General features: G+C 40.2%; 2 protein-coding genes across 4 annotated transcripts in view; both read left to right on the forward strand.

The window, feature by feature from the left end:
- The window catches only part of ERCC6 (ERCC excision repair 6, chromatin remodeling factor), a 44,373-nt gene extending 35,666 nt beyond the window's left edge, over positions 1 to 8,707 (forward strand). The window contains exons 15-20 of the mRNA XM_061459233.1: positions 612 to 706; positions 2,576 to 2,721; positions 2,802 to 3,533; positions 4,151 to 4,352; positions 4,701 to 4,779; positions 6,251 to 8,707. Coding sequence (XP_061315217.1) covers positions 612 to 706; positions 2,576 to 2,721; positions 2,802 to 3,533; positions 4,151 to 4,352; positions 4,701 to 4,779; positions 6,251 to 6,679 — 1,683 coding nt within the window. The 3' untranslated portion in view covers positions 6,680 to 8,707. The remainder of the gene's footprint in view (positions 1 to 611; positions 707 to 2,575; positions 2,722 to 2,801; positions 3,534 to 4,150; positions 4,353 to 4,700; positions 4,780 to 6,250) is intronic.
- Positions 1 to 15,970, forward strand: part of VSTM4 (V-set and transmembrane domain containing 4) — a 454,962-nt gene that overhangs the window by 259,635 nt on the left and 179,357 nt on the right. The gene's annotated exons all lie outside the window — the stretch shown is intronic.

The following is a 15,970-nucleotide window of genomic DNA, read 5'->3' on the forward strand; positions in this document are numbered from 1 at the left end:
AATGATACGTAGCTATGCCCTTAGAAGCTGCTGTTAAGTCAGTACCTTAAATTTTATTCTCTAGCTGATGGTGTGATGAGACTCTGGTTTGTAACATCTCTTAACAGTACATGGGGCTTGTATGTTTAAGAGGAAAAAAAAAAACCTATTTTGGTGAAAATCCTACATAGCTCTGAGCTCTGCAAGTATGTACTCTGACTAGAGTGGTCAGTTTTAGCAGTTGGTTCCAATTTTTTTAGGAAAGCCTGCAGTTTGGAAAAAGAAGAAAAGTTCAAAGGAAATGTGTATATTAAAGCTCTATTGTGAAATAGATCTCTTTGGGAATAAGTCCATATAAAGTATGTATCATAGATACAAGTTCCAGTCTTAACACAGTTTATTTTTTGAGGGTTTTTTGCACAATTAGAGGCTTGTCTTTTTACGTATGTAAACTTTCAAAATTGTTCTGCTTTCCGCCGAGTTAGTTGTCCTAATACTGTATCATGGCTATGTAACTTCTTGAACTGTGTGTTAAATGTCCAAACTAGGTTTGAAACAGCGGTATCAATAGCTCTTTGTCAAATAAATGTTTAAGAGGCTAATGTCTGGTAACAAAACCTTTTATGTTCCAGGCTCGGGAACGTGCTTGGAGAATAGGCCAAAAGAAACACGTGACTGTGTACAGACTTCTCACTGCAGGTACTATTGAAGAGAAGATATACCACAGGTCAGTCAGAACAATTTCCTGGATACAGCTGTATGTTCAAGAATATGTTTGTAGTGAATCTGAGGTGGTGTAACTGTGACATACCTGTGCATGTGCACACTTGACTGGTAAACCCCAACCTTGGTCATCATCACAGGTATGTCATTGAAAACTTTTATAATGCTAGACTCCTAGCTGCAGGGCTGTGCTGCTGCCTCTCTAGCTCCAAGACCCATATGGTGAATATACCTCATCAGTCTGTTCCAGGAGCTGTGTCTAGCACATAAAGAATTCACTGTGTATGAGAGTGTGTGAGGCATAGCCAGGAAAAGCTGAACCCCTTACTCAGAACATGAGACTCATGAAGTCTGAAATGTAAACTGAAATCAGCAGGTTACTTATATTGTTCTTAGGATATGGAAAGATGTATGTGATGCATACATCTGTTTACTACTTTGCAAACCCAGTTTGATTTTATTCCTGAATCGTTCCAAAGAGAGAATTAAATCCCGAGAACCACCAGTTGTATTCACATTATTTATTCTAAAATATAGCTAAAGCCTTAAAGTGCTTGTGTTTTGAAATCAATGAAACCATTTTTGTTTGCTTTCCCATTCAAGCTTTCTCAGTAGTTAGCTTCACTCACATGAATTCCAAATGAATGTAGATGGGAATCCTCTGACTAGGCATTACTCTTTAGTACTGGAATATCCTCTCTGAAAATGAAGATGAATGAAAAGCTCTAAATAATGAAATACCTGCATTTATCGAGTGCCTTTTTCAATCCGTTTTACCACACGGACGCAAAGCATCCGCTGTTGGTTGGCTTGTGTCCCTCTGGCATACTTCTGCTTGAACAGCACTGACCACATCAAGGAAGTGGGCTCAAACGGTCAGGGCAGCCATCAGAAATTAATTTCTTTCCAGACCAGTACAGTGGACCTTGAACTTTAAGCAAGTTGTCAGTTGTCTTTTCTCTTTGCTCATGTTCTCTTCCCTGCAAATATGTGCTCATCCCTCCAGAAAGCTTTGAAGCTCAATTAATTCTTAAAAACTTTAGTCTTCTGATATGTGCACTGCAGTAGTTGGCACCTGTGTTTAAACTTGTCTTCTACCTATTGGATTTAAAAATAGTTTCCCTGCTTAATGCCAGCAGAGCCAAAACCATGATTAAAACCTTTCTTGAGAACTGATTTCTAGCTTTATTTAGGGATGTATCTCTTGAACAGGAAAATAGCACCTAGAACTTGCAGTCAAATGCTTTGAGGTACAAACATGATTTACCAGTACTACACAACTTTTTACAGCTTAGTACTCCCCTAGATTTGTTCCTTTCTGAAAGGAGATAGGCTCTTTCTTGCCTTGCTCTCCACTACAACGCATATTTCCCTTTTCAGTGGTTGTCACCCAGTTATCACCATCAGACTGAGATCATCAGACTCTTCTGCTTTTGATTCCTTCAACCAATTAAACCATTAAAATGTTGTCATTGTAGCAATCTCTTGGTTTTCTTTCAGGAGCTTTCTGATAGTCTTACTGTAATACAAGCAAGCTTGTCCGTTTTAATGGACACACACAAAAAAATCTAGCTGTAAAGTTATTTATTGCTTAGTTAAGGAACGCCTCATAGGACATTTCAGGGTGGTGGTTACCTGTTGTGTTATGGAGTTGTTGCAGAACAATAAATCCCTGTGTTTAACAATTTAGTTGGTTGTTTGAAAGTTACTAACTCGAGATTGTCTTTTGGAAACTAACATCATCTTCCCACTGCTTAATTGTTCTACAGGGTGATGTTTGTTTTACACAGTTTTCTGTTTAAGTACTCTATTCAGTACTTAAACATAGCTAGACTTTTTTTCACGCAAAAGTACTTTTTTTTTCCTTTTTTAGACAAATCTTCAAACAGTTTTTAACAAACCGAGTGCTGAAAGACCCTAAGCAGAGGCGCTTTTTCAAATCCAATGACCTTTATGAACTTTTTACTCTGAGCAGCCCAGATGGATCTCAGGGGACAGAAACAAGTGCGATTTTTGCAGGTACATGATTTTTTTTCTATTTATTTAAAAAAGAAGAATGTTTGAAGTGTTTGATAAGTGAATACTAATTCACCCCTCAGGTACTGGATCAGATGTTCAAGTCCCAAAACACCACTTGAAACGGAAACTTGAAAAGCCACCTGATAATGGCACTTCTAAAGGTGATCTTCATCTTACAGAAAGCAGTTCACCAAAGTACATCAAGTTATCCAATTCCTGCTCAACCGCAGACATGAAAAATTCTTCTTCCAAAGCAATAGAGACAAGTGAGGAAACCAGAGGCAATTTGGAAGCCTTTGATCAAAACAACTATGCAAAAGATAATGCACAAGCTGCTACTAATATAAATTCATTGAATAAAAGCAAGGAGGAAGGCTTGGAAAGAGCTGACAAATCTACATCCCACTTATTGCCAGGTGATGCAGGGTCTTCAGAGAACACCGGATGTCAGGACCCCATGTTGGCTGATGAAATACCTGGAGCAGCTAATGCAAATGTCAAGGGAGATTTTAGCCTTATGTGTGGTGCAGCTGGCTCTTTTGAAAAGCAGGTTGCTAAAACTGAAGATGGGCAATTAGATAATAATCATTATAAATGTACCTCAAAAACAAAGCACAGGGTAGATATGCTGTCACACAAGAGTCACAAAGATAAGTCTAAGAAGAAACGGCACAAAGATGCCAAATTTGAAGGAGAGCGCATTCCTCATCTAGTGAAACAAAAGCAATACAGAAGGGAGAACAGTGAAGAGAAGGAGGAAGACTCAAAGAAAAATGATGATTACGTCTTGGAGAAACTTTTAAAAAAATCAGGTAACTTACTTGACTGCTCAGTAATATCGGACTGTTCAAACAGAGGTATATAGGACTTGCAAGTGAAGGAAGGAGCAGTTCTGTTACTCTGATAGCTAGAGTTATAATTTAAAATTGTGGTCTTTTTCTATTCTGTTACTGTAGTGAATCATTTAAGACTTTCATCATTGAAATGCTGTAGTTATGAACGTGTTAATTATGTTGGCACAAATATTTCAGATCTGCAACCTTCCAGGAATGCTTCTGTGTATAGAAGTAATGCAGTGTTTCTTCTGGAAATTAGGATGTAACAAACCTTCATTTACACAAGGGTTTCACTTCTGTCTGTCCTGTCCATAACAATAGGAATGATCGATTTACCCACATAATTGCCAAGTCTGTTTTGAATAATGACCTCATCAGCACACCAGAAGTGGTTTGCTGTCAAACTGATTGCTTAACTGATACAGAAGGAGGTTCTCTTATTAGAAATGACTGAAGTGCTGAATATAATCAGCCTGAAAAAGGAAAAATATGATTGTGGCATTCACTTAAATGGTGAATATTTAATTTTACAGCTAACCAGATATATTAACAGATGTCCTCATTCAGCTTTTCTTTTATTTTCTGGTTTTTAGGGGTACACAGTGTTATGAAGCATGATGCTATTATGGAAGCTTCCAGTGCAGATCATGTGCTGGTGGAAGCAGAAGCAAGCAGAGTAGCCCAGGATGCCTTAAGAGCCTTAAAAGTCTCTCGACAGCGATGTTTAGGTGCTGCTTCTGGTGTGCCAACGTGGACAGGCATGAGTGGTCTTTCAGGTGCACCAGCAGGAGTAAAGTAAGTTCTCATGCTGCTTTTCCAAAAAAAAACAGAGGAGTTCCTTAGGATGGTATGGATTTTATTCTTTTTTCCACTTGGTATTTGCAGTAACATGTATCAAATTGGAGTTTTGTGTTTTATATTTAATAAAGACAGGAAGGCATATTACAAGCCTAGGAAATCCATTACAAAGTACAAAGAAAGCATTATTGTTGCACAGCAGAGGAGAGAGAGTTTGGCAGAGAGCTCATGAGGACCCTAAAATGCAAACCCAGTCAGTGTCTTTGGCGAAACTGTCCTAATCATTTTGAGAAAGATGTTTTATGGAGTTAATTTTTTGTGATTTTTTTTTTTTTTTTTTTTTAGAAGTCGGTTTGGTCGAAAAAGAAACCCGATGCTGCTTTCTTCACACTCCACTTGTGTGTCACCTGCAAAGAAGTGCAAGGTATGAGACATAGGCTAATATTTCTCTTTTAATAGCTGATACATGTGAAATGTTCTGATTTATGCAACAAACCTGATTAATACTGTAGATCTCATACCCGTATGCTATATGATTATAGAATCATAGACTCATAGAATGGTTTGGGTTGGAAGGGACCTTAAACATCATCGAGTTCCAACCCCCCTGACATGGGCAAAGACACCCTCTACTAGACCAGGTTGTTCAGAGACCATCCAGCATGGCCTTGAACACTGACAGGGGCATCCACAGCTTCTCTGAGCAACCTGTTGCAGTGTCTCACCACCCTCACAGTAAAGAACTTCTGGTTATGTTGAAACATGTCTGTCCTTCACCTACGTGCTACCACCTCTTAGCCACAGGCTACCATGCCACAGCTGCAGAAGGACAGTTAAACATACGCTCCAGTATGTGCTGTGGGAGTGGTGATCATAGTAAGAGGAAAAGCAGTCCAAGCTGCTTCAATTCTTTGTGAATACTGTCTTATAAGCAGTGATTCATGAGTGAAGATGGCACAGCAAATGAGGTAATGGTGTATGTAAAATGAGAGTAGATTCATTACAAACTCAGTATGTGTATACCAGAGGCAAAGCAGACAGCCAACCCATCAGGAGCTGGAGCCTTCAGACCTGGATTAGTTTAGCCATATTTCAACATAGGTACTGCTGTGGGAGGTGGACTCCTACCTCAGCCCTCATTGTTTGGGCCCAGCTTCACACAGCCCCACCCTGCCTGCCCCATACTGCTCTCTTTTTTTCTGTTTCCAGCCATGTAACACCATGCAGATAGAACACACAGGATTTCAGATTTCCAGGAGGAATGTGTAACTCAATGGGCATATCCCGGGCTTTTCTTCAAAACTCAAATCAGAGGCCTTTGTGAAAGGTTTTTCATTATCTACATCAAAGTCATGCCCACAGGCACTGCCTGCTGTGTTTCACCCTGGAGAAAATGGTCCCAGCTCTTTTCCAGATCATCCGCATGCCAACCTTGAGGAGCCCATTACCTCATGCTTTTCCAGGGAATTTATTTGCTCCCTGGAGCAATCCCCAAAGGTCTCAGGGCTGAGGAGAAGGGCTCTGCTCTCTGATCAACATACTGTGCTCTGGGCGCATACAAGATCGGAGGTATTCCTATTATGTAGAGTTCTAGAATTTTTAGTCACCCATGAATTTAATTTTTCATGTTTTGAAATAGCATCTTGATGAAATCTAATTAGATATGGCAGTCGCAAATTGCAACATGATCTGGTTATCTGTCTCAAGACCAGCACTGCTTTTCTTCCACTTCCTAAGTTCTAAAGTTAAGACCAGAACATATTAACTCTTTATTGTGTATTTCAGATGACTGTTCATGTTTGTTGTTTAAATCTACACAGCAGGCAGATTTTGCTTAACAGATTGGGTAGATTTCAAAATCCATCTTTCTCCATAGTCCGTATGTTTGTTTGCAGGATGCAGATACAATAAAGGAAGAAGATGTAAAGAAGTGTAGTTCCAGTGGGTACTTCAATGGAAAATCTGGAGAATCATCATCCAGTGCGCTAGACTCTTCATCTTTATTGGCGAAGATGAGGGCAAGAAACCACCTCATTTTACCCCAAGAGACTGGGAATGCGGGACATGAGAATTACCAGCAAGCATCTGCCCCACCCCCATGTTCAACAGAATATGATGAACTGCTCGTGGATGTGCGTAATTTCATAGCATTCCAGGCCCGTGTGGACGGCGAGGCTAGCACTCAGGAAATATTGCACCAGTTTGAGTCCAAACTGCCTGCGGCGCAGTCCTGTGTCTTTAGAGAACTTCTCCGCAATCTCTGCACCTTCCATAGGAACCCAAACGGTGAAGGTGTTTGGAGACTAAAGCCAGAATTCCAGTGACTTTTGTCAAGGAAAGACACTTGACCATCACTCTTTTTTTTAGAGACTTACTGTTTATCTATTAAATTAAAGAACTATTTCATGTTCATAATATAACTATTGACTGAAGAATTGTTGCAGGCTCAGAGCTTAATTTCTTATTTACACTATTTATATGAAAGTGCCATCTACCTCATTAATGAAACAATACAAAATATTAGCACCTTTTCTTTAAAAGAATTCTTAATATAAATGGGATGAGGAATACACTGACATTTTATTGCAATAAGAACCATGGATGTTGCTGTGGGTTGCAAGACTTTATTTGATTTCTGTGAAATCCCAAGAACTTCTTCCTTGATTTTCTGTATGTTCCTTGAATGGTCACAGGGCACAGAGTGTACCATCAAAGAAAAAAGAGATGACAGTGGTCAGCATAAGAGATTCGCTTGTACTACCAAGTACATCAAAATCATTGTATGACCCTTTCATGAGTAGTGAGAATTTTGTTTCAATATCGGTGCTTTCATTGTTGCCACTATCTAGCATATGCAGTGTAACTTACATCACTAATTAACTTGGGAAATAATTCTGCTGCCACAGAGGTTTAATCACAGCAAATGGAAAGCCTTGCAGGGTATTGAGATGACTGACAGTTGATAATTATGGAAAACTCATTATATTATGGAAAACCCATTTACACCATAATTGTCAGTTTGGTTGCAGTCCCATACACAACTGGCAATTGCTTGGTAAAATTCTTTCACTGAGGTGACAGTAACTGTTACGTTTGTCATAGGTTGTGGACTGAAATCTCCTGAAATGTTCATGGGTCTCACTGTAATTTATTTCAAAAACATTACAATTCCCTGTTAGCACTTAAAATTTTATACCTTAACAAAGACTGAGGTGTTAGTTGGTCAGAGGGGGAATGTTTTCACTATATTTTACTAAGCATAATCACATTTGGCAAGAGACATAATTGGAGCATATACAGAAGTTGTAGGTTATACCTGTTCTGTAGATAGGGAAGATCTCTAGCTTCCTGACAGTGAGGCAAGTCCTAATATGCATTTCCTTCCAAGGAAGGAAGGACTGGATTATTTGTAGCAAATCTGAGTACTAACTGGGTCTGTCTTCAAAGTACCAGTATGCTATGCAAGGAGATCTTCAAGGGGAAAAGAATGGATAAATAACCAGATTCTTGCAGCAACACTAAATTACTGTATGGCTTAAAAACTAGGAATAGTTAAATATGCCTGATGTCTTTCCTATTCCTAAACTGTTGAGAAAAGGGGAGGCTAAGCTACATTGATTTTTGTTCACTGTGAAAGTATTTTGTTTACTTCAAGTACAGATACTGCAGGGTGAATGGTGAAGGGAGAATGCAAACTGTTACTTTGTTCTCAAAGAAGAACAGTCTTGAAAATAACTTCCAGTGGCTTTTCTTCTGGTTTTTGCTCAGTGTTAAAGGACCTGTAGAGATCTGCAGAAGGTGGTGCTTCACCGTTTCAGTAACTGGTCAGTTGGCTTTACACAAACTGCAGTCGGGAAAGGGCAGACAGTCCAAGGCTGTTTCTTTTCCTCATGGCTTTTGAAGGTGTGGCTTTTGCACCTTTTCCTGACATATCTTTTTTCTGATCCCGTTTATATTCCTTTACATTCCATCTTTCAGGAGAAAGATGATACGAAGTCTCTAAGCTTGACCTAAATCATAGGTCTGTTGATACAACTTAAAATGAATCAGTAAAAAACAAATCGACTTTGCTGTTCTCTCCAAAGCTATAGGAATTTCTGATTGGTTTTGGGTGTCATACCCTTCCACCACATCCCTGTGCCTCAGGAACAAACCAGGAATTCAGCTGTCAGCAAAGCTGCTTTTGTCACCTGAGCTTGGTGTCCTCTTTTATTTACTGCTTCCAGTCTTAAAGACATAGTTCCTGTACTAAGGAAAGTTTGCAGCTGCTCACTGATGTGTTAATGTAAATGGACTTGCATGTGCTTTTTATAAACCCTTGGCTTTTTATAGACTTAATAAAAAAGTAAAAAGTTTCTTCTAGAAGTCATCTTTGGGGGTGGAGGGAGGAATGGGATTGGGGAGCCATCTTTTCTTGTATAGTGTGGCTCTGACCAAATGATTGGTATTATTTTTCATGTGACTTCAAATTATGCATCCTACCAACTAGATTTTTCTTCCACTACTTGCTCCTTTTTAAAGTGTTAAAGAGTGAGTGAATATTAGTATAAGAGTAAAAAAAAAATTTTAAGTATTTAATGTCAAAAGTCAGCATGTGATTAAAGGTCTACAGGCTTATTTATAGGCAAAAATTATTCTGGAATATGATATAGCTGCTGTACCTTTTGAAGTACAAGAGCTATTTCGGAACAATACTTTTATTCCATACAGCATTATCTGATTTTTTTGCTTGTTTAGCTTTACCTGTGTGAAGTCAATTCCTTTCGCATCTTCAAAGAATATCTGAAACAATCCCTGGCTAGTGATTATTGCATAGTCAACGTTTACCATTAAATAGGTTATAGATACAAAATATTTTTAAGAATATGTATTTTAGCCTTCTCAGTTTCCAAGTATTCAGTATCATGGTTCATATTTGCTATTTTGTGTGTGATTTCAAAAATCACTTCTGTGGAATGTTTGTGTTTTTATAACTTGTTTTCTTGCCCAAGTAAAAAAGGGATAAAGAAAAACAAACATAGATTAATTTAGGAATTAAACTGGGGGGGGGGATCATTAATCCTATTAAGGAAAGACATTTCAGCATGAGAGTATAATCTTAATAAGTAAATGTCATGGTTTAAACACAGACCGCTCGTTCACTCACTCCTCCCCTTCTTTCCCTCCCCCTACTCCCGGAGGGATGTAGAGGAGAATCGAAAAGAATAAGAATGCAACTCTCACGGGTTGAGATAAGAACAGTTTAGTAACTAAGGTACAACACAAATCACTGCTGCTGCCACCAATATTAATAATGATAAAGGAAATAACAAGGGAAGAGAATATGACATCTTGCCACCAGCCGACCGATAACTCGCCTCCCCCCAGCCCGACCAAGCACCAACCCATACCTCCTCCAACCCCGCAGTCCCAGCCCTTCCAGCTAACTCCCAGTTACATCCTGGGCATGACGTGCTGTGGTATGGAATACCTCTTTGGCTAGCTTGGGTCAGGTGTCCTGTCTCTGCTCCCTCCCAGCTTCCCCTCCTCCCTGGCAGAGCATGAGGCTCACAAAGTCCTTGGCCAAAGCAAAATATCAGTGTTATCAGCTCTGTTTCCGAGCCGAAAGTCAAAACACAGCACTGCACCAGCTACCAAGGAGGAGAAAAAATGACTGCTACTGCTGAACCCAGGACAGTAAAGTAATATACCAAGAGGAAAACTTCTAAACTTCTTTCATATGAAGGTGCTAAAAGCTGAGCACCATGCTGCTCAAAAAATGTCATGCTAACAGAGATTGAAGTGACCCACTACCTACGCAGCTGAACAGACAAATGCAGTTAAAGAGATATCTACAGAGATAAATGGCAAAAAATCTTGGATTGTCTATAAGCAGTTATCGGAACTGTGTACACTGGTTAGGTAAAACATGCTGCTCTGGTATTTTAACAACAGAAGTTAAAACTTACCATAGCTGTTCCTCCTGGTTTCAAATCATATTTGTGAGGGGGATGGTGCGATTAAAGAAAAAACCCTCTTGCATAGTCTTTAAAATGTTTCTCACCCCACCCATCCCATCTTCCTCTTGTATTCTCCCAAGTGTTCATTTTCCTGCATTCATCCATTTGGTGAACACTTAAGTTTTGCATAGCCGACCCACTCATCGCTGGTGTAAGAACTAAATTCAGACCCAGAGAAAAGGGATTCTGCTAAAGGTTGTAGGCCTTTGTCTCTTCCAAACAATGATGACCCACCTCAAAGAAGTGTTAGCAAGATGCTGAATGGATAGATTGATAGAAATGGTTATTCTAGATGGAGAAGTGTATTTTTAAATCTATAGCTTCATATCATGACTCAACCTTTTCTCAAAGGGCTACACCATGTGGAGATTTGAGTCTATTACAGCTAATAAATGTTACCCTTCCATGTAAAGATGCAGAGAATTGAGCTTTTATATCTGTAAATTTTGACTTCAGATAGTAGTCATCTATAGACAGTTATACTCAAGTCACAAGGTCAACTTTGCTTTTGATTCCAAGGTTGCTAAACTTGCCTTATTTTGACTACCAGAAAATAGTGCAATTCTCTGCCTTCCAAGTGGCTACAATGAAAGGACAAGACTTTCAGAAATTTTTGTTTTTCATAAAATCCTGTAGCACTTTCCTTCTTTGAGCCATCTTTTTCTTTGAGCTTTCTTTGGGCTTCTTTTGAGTCATAAGGACTAAGAAGTTTCCGTTTCTTTGCCATTTACAATGCAGCTCCACTCACATGGACAGAGGATGCTGTTCCTCTAGGACCTAGCCTTCTGATACTAGCTTTCATCAGAGCCAAAAAGTGTGTTGCGCTGTATGGGTATGACTGAAACACATAACATTAGCCTTTCTCCAGTTTCTGTGTGCTTATTGATACTGCTGTAAGGAAAGGATGGAGGTGAGTTTCGTTCCTGAAAAGGGATAGCCTGTTGCACAGATTTTGATTGATTTTCACAAAGAATGATCTTGTGGGCTTCAGTTTTGGTGAACTCCAGATACAGTTTGAGATGTGCTTTTCAAAAATTATGGAGATTGGTGATGGCAATGATTTTAGTAGCCATCAGAACAGACCTTTGTATCTTGATTCCTCAGTTAAAGTTGTACATGAAGTGAATTTGATTATACTGATCATAGAATCATAGAATCAGAAAATAGTTAGGGTTGGAAAGGACCTTAAGATCACCTAGTTCCAACCCCTCTGCCATGGGCAGGGACACCGCACACTAAAACATGCCATCCAAGGCTCTGTCCAACCTGGCCTTGAACGCCACCAGGGATGGAGCATTCACAACCTCCCTGGGCACCCCATTCCAGTGCCTATTAGCCTGCGATTGAGTTGGAGCCTTTTTCCTCATCTACCAATTAACTCAGTTTGATAGTGGATGAATACTGCCAGGACCCATAATGCCCCATCACTACTATGGAAATAAAATCCTCTTCAGAGAGGGAGAACGTTTTGCATTTGCTGAGTCTGAGCAGATACACAAAATCTGTTCAGTAAACAATGTCACTGCTGTGTAACAGTGTGAAAATGAGAGGGAAATCCTCATAACAGCATTGGTGGGAAGGGAGGGAATTTTCTAATAGACTTCAAAATGTTTACACATTGAGATCTATCAAGAAAAAATAAGCCTACATGTAATGATATACCATACTTTCTTAGGGGTGAAGATATCTAGGCAGGCATCACATAACTAGAAAAAGCAGTGTGAAAGTTACTGTTACAGAATGTATCCTTCAGGGGAGAGCTGTCACAGGAAGCAGTAATTTAAGCAATTAATTTGACAAAACAGTCTTGGAGAAAAAAGTAACCTGAATAATGTTCTTCCAAAAGGGTGACACTTTTCTCCAACATAAAATCATTTTCTTCTTTAAAGAAGAAACTAGATAGATTAATAATAAAATTCATGGGATAATACCTGACTTTTATTCTTTTGCAAACTGGTGTGATTCCTATGTCAAATCTAGTAATAACAGTTTAAGCAGTTTTCTCTCTTGAAGGGAGGAGGTGTTGAGGCACAGCCATATTTCAGTGGTTCAGCAAAGAAGGACAAGTCTGTTGTGCTGGTGATGGCTGTGCTTTCTCAAATGGTACATAAAGATCATAGAATCATAGAGTAGTTAGGGTTAGAAAGGACCTTAAGATCATCAAGTTCTAACCCTCCTGCCATGGGCAGGGAAACCAAGATTAGATTAAATGACTGAAAGATTAGATGTGAAAAGACCCCATAACAGCTTTTTCCAAACTTGGCTTACTATGGCCAAAAAAAATATGTAAAAATTAGGAAGGTCTTAAAGTTAGGCATAGTCACTGAGATGGTTTAAAATGTGGAGTAATCTACCTGTTTGATCTTTTAAGAGAGGGAAGATCTGGATTCTCCTGCTATAAACCTTCAGGTGACTTTGGATGTGGTAGTATACTGCCTGCTGCATTGGTTTCCCTGTCTGACAGATGCAGCATTACAAGGAAGGCAGGAAATCTTTCAAGTCCTTTGGAAATGCTTCGGGAAATGATAGCACAGTACAAGGAAGTTCTGATTGGAAAAAGAAAAAAAAAGGTAATATGGCATCTTGTTGTTTAGACCATTAATTCATCAACTGTAGTTTACACAAAACTATCATACAAAATTGCTGAGAGACCAGTTTTTGAAGGGCTTGCATAAGGCATATGTCTTGTAGTCAGGATGTGCTGGCAAGTCTGCACTTGGGAGTTCATCTCCTCTGGGAGAGGTATTTATATATTAGAAATATGGTAAAAACACTCTCTGCAACTTAGGTCCATTTATTATTTCCCTGTTCCAACATTCAAGCTAAATGCTGAATATATGCTTACTAACACAGTGGTTCTCTTCATCTACCCAGCTCTCAAGGGATTACTATTCTAGGCCCTGGGGTGACGTCAACACTCCTTCACGCAATATTGCTGATGTGGTACAGTCCTGTTCCTGCAGCTGAGACTCGGAAGATGAAGCTTTCGTTATCAGTTCTGAACTTTTGCTGGCAACATTGGTTTTTGCTGCCTTTACTATCATTAAAACTAGAGAAGTCTGACATCTTTCATACAACGGCCATTTCTCTTTTTTAAGTGGGTCTAAGGCAGCTGCTATGAAGTGAGTGAAGTACTTCGTGTTCTTGCTCCCTGCTTGCAAAAAACACTGTGTTTTTGACTGTGGTGCATCATTGTTGGGTTCAGGGAGCAGAAATTATTCTTCCCCATGTTGAGTCACTAAACTAGGAACTAGGGAACCTGCACAGAGAGCATACAGTGAAGGGTCATGCAGCTGTATTGAGAAAGCAGCAACTTCCAGCTTCCTCTATCCACTAGTTTCTTACTGTGTGTGCTAAACATGACATGAATGGGAGACGGGAGAGTACATTCTGAGCTGAGCTCTTCATTTCTGAATGGCAGGGTTGGACTCCCATTTAAGTCCAAATTTGCTAAGGTTCTGAAATGCACAAGAATGCTGACAAGTAGATTAGATTCTGCCCTGCCCACTAATGATACTATGCAAGAACCATGCTTTTTCAATATTGCTGTTCTGTATTAGTTAAAATGGCATGAAAGATGATGTGGCAGGATACATACTAAATCCCATTGCTCTTACCCATAAGATATACCTGAAAACCAGATGACTTTTAATGCTTCAGGCTTTTCAAGCTGTTTATCCTGGCATTTGAGAGAAGGAAAAGCAACACCAATGCTGAACTCTTTAGAGAATCCACCAAAAATTTTGAGTCGTTAACTATCTATCATAGATCCCTACAGATTCCCTGCTTTTCCTGGGCTCCCAAAGCCACACTGCTCACAACGTGTAAGTTGAGAGAACCTAATTTTGTTGTACAGAAGGGAGGTTGAAGCCTTGCACTAATTGCAAACTAGTACGTAGTATCATCAGTGGAGCTATGACCAACTCCTGCATAAGGCTTACATAAGCAGTGAGTCATACAGCCTTACGGAAGAACAGGGAGCAAGGCTTTCATTATGTTGTTTGCCTAATCAGAAATATGAAAATAAAAGAACACAACACTCAGTGGGTTACGTTTGGCTAACTGTACACTGGAATTTCTGCAGCCGCACCACTGTGATTGAGGCATTTCGTTGTTTGTGGTCCCAGCTTATATTAAACAGAGAGGGCTTTTTTCATAAATCTTTGCCTCTAGGGCAGAGTAAAGGTTCTTTGGGAAACCTAACTATGTTTCCAGACATTAATGTCTGGAAGCAGCACCAGGAGAGTAGAAATGGAGGTATATGCCTAGGGAGGATAGTAGGAGTAAATGAAGAGGCCCAAGAGCAGGGTAGGGTTTGTGAGGATAAGCATGTGAAGCAGCAGTGGAGTGGAAGAAAGCTTTTAGAATGACTGAAAAACAGTCTAGTGATAATTTCCCATGTATCACTAGTATCTTTCCATGCTCTCAGGCAGGCGGTTGGATGGATATTACTTTATCCAGCACTGCTGTTAGCCATGAGCTGTGACACCTACAGCCCTTAGAAGACAGCTGGAGAGTTCTGAGGATCAAAGTTGGCTGTGGCTTTATGTGCACTTTTACGCTGCTCTGATTAACCCATGACTGCTTCTCATTTTCCTTCATCAGTGCTCTGCACCTCATATGGCAAACTGGATCAACAAGCTTGCCTCTCGGTGAAAAAAAAAAACCCTAGCAATAATAACTACGCTTTTCTTTTTCTTTTCTTAAGCATGTGGCTACAGTAGCTGAAGGCTGGAAACAGTGACAGGAGGAGGGAGTCTGGAGCTGAAGATCTGCACAGCTGAATGGGAACTTCACCTTTAGAGTAGCAGAAGGTGAGGGAAGGTGAGGAATTCCCGCATCAGAGCTGTTTGAACAATCCAGATTAAACCTCTTATTTCTTCAGATGGCTAATTTGGGAGCCTGTGTAGCTGTAGCCTCTTCGTCACCATCTCATTCCCCAATGGGCCCACATGCTTGTTCAGTGCAAGTACTCCTGTCTAACAGAGCATGCCTAAGCAAGAGGATATTTCTACCTGCCCTATAACGTACCTCTTTGCTTTCCTGTCTGGAAAGGGAACACAAGGCTGTGTGGCACAAGCAGAGAAGGTACTGCTGCATGAAGAATTACAGAATGTGCTTCTCAGTAAATTGTCAGTCCGTGAAAAGGACTAGTATGCAGGTGCTTGGAGTTTGGGATTTTAGGGGGTGGCTGGGTTTTGGGTTGGGGCTTTTCTGGGGAGAATACCCTTCATAAACCAAAGGGGGTAAAAAAAGTTATTGAAAGCTGGTTCTGTTAAGCCTTAAAATAGCTTTCAGAATGCCTCCCCGCACCGCTAAGCCCTTCGCAGCTTGGCTGCTCTGGCTCCACTGCAGTAGCAGAAACCCAGACCTTGTCCCTGAGCCCTGACCGTGGGCAGCTGAAGGGCAGGGATTAGAGTCCGGGGTAACTGCAGGCTCCGTCCCGCCGAGGACCGGGGGATGCTGCAAGCTGTGAACCTGGAAGGTACGGAGGCTCCCGCTCCTTTTCAAGTCTACGCTTTACTCCTGTGGCAATGGCAGGAAGCAGCACCCGCGATTCGCAATGCCCAAATCAAAGCCTTTTAAAACAAAGCGAATTTAAAGAATGAGGTTGTC

This window comes from Pezoporus flaviventris, unplaced genomic scaffold, assembly GCF_033815535.1.
Source record: "Pezoporus flaviventris isolate CSIRO_AGI_PZ_B2104156 unplaced genomic scaffold, CSIRO_AGI_Pfla_v1 ptg000029l, whole genome shotgun sequence".
Lineage (NCBI taxonomy): Eukaryota > Metazoa > Chordata > Aves > Psittaciformes > Psittacidae > Pezoporus > Pezoporus flaviventris.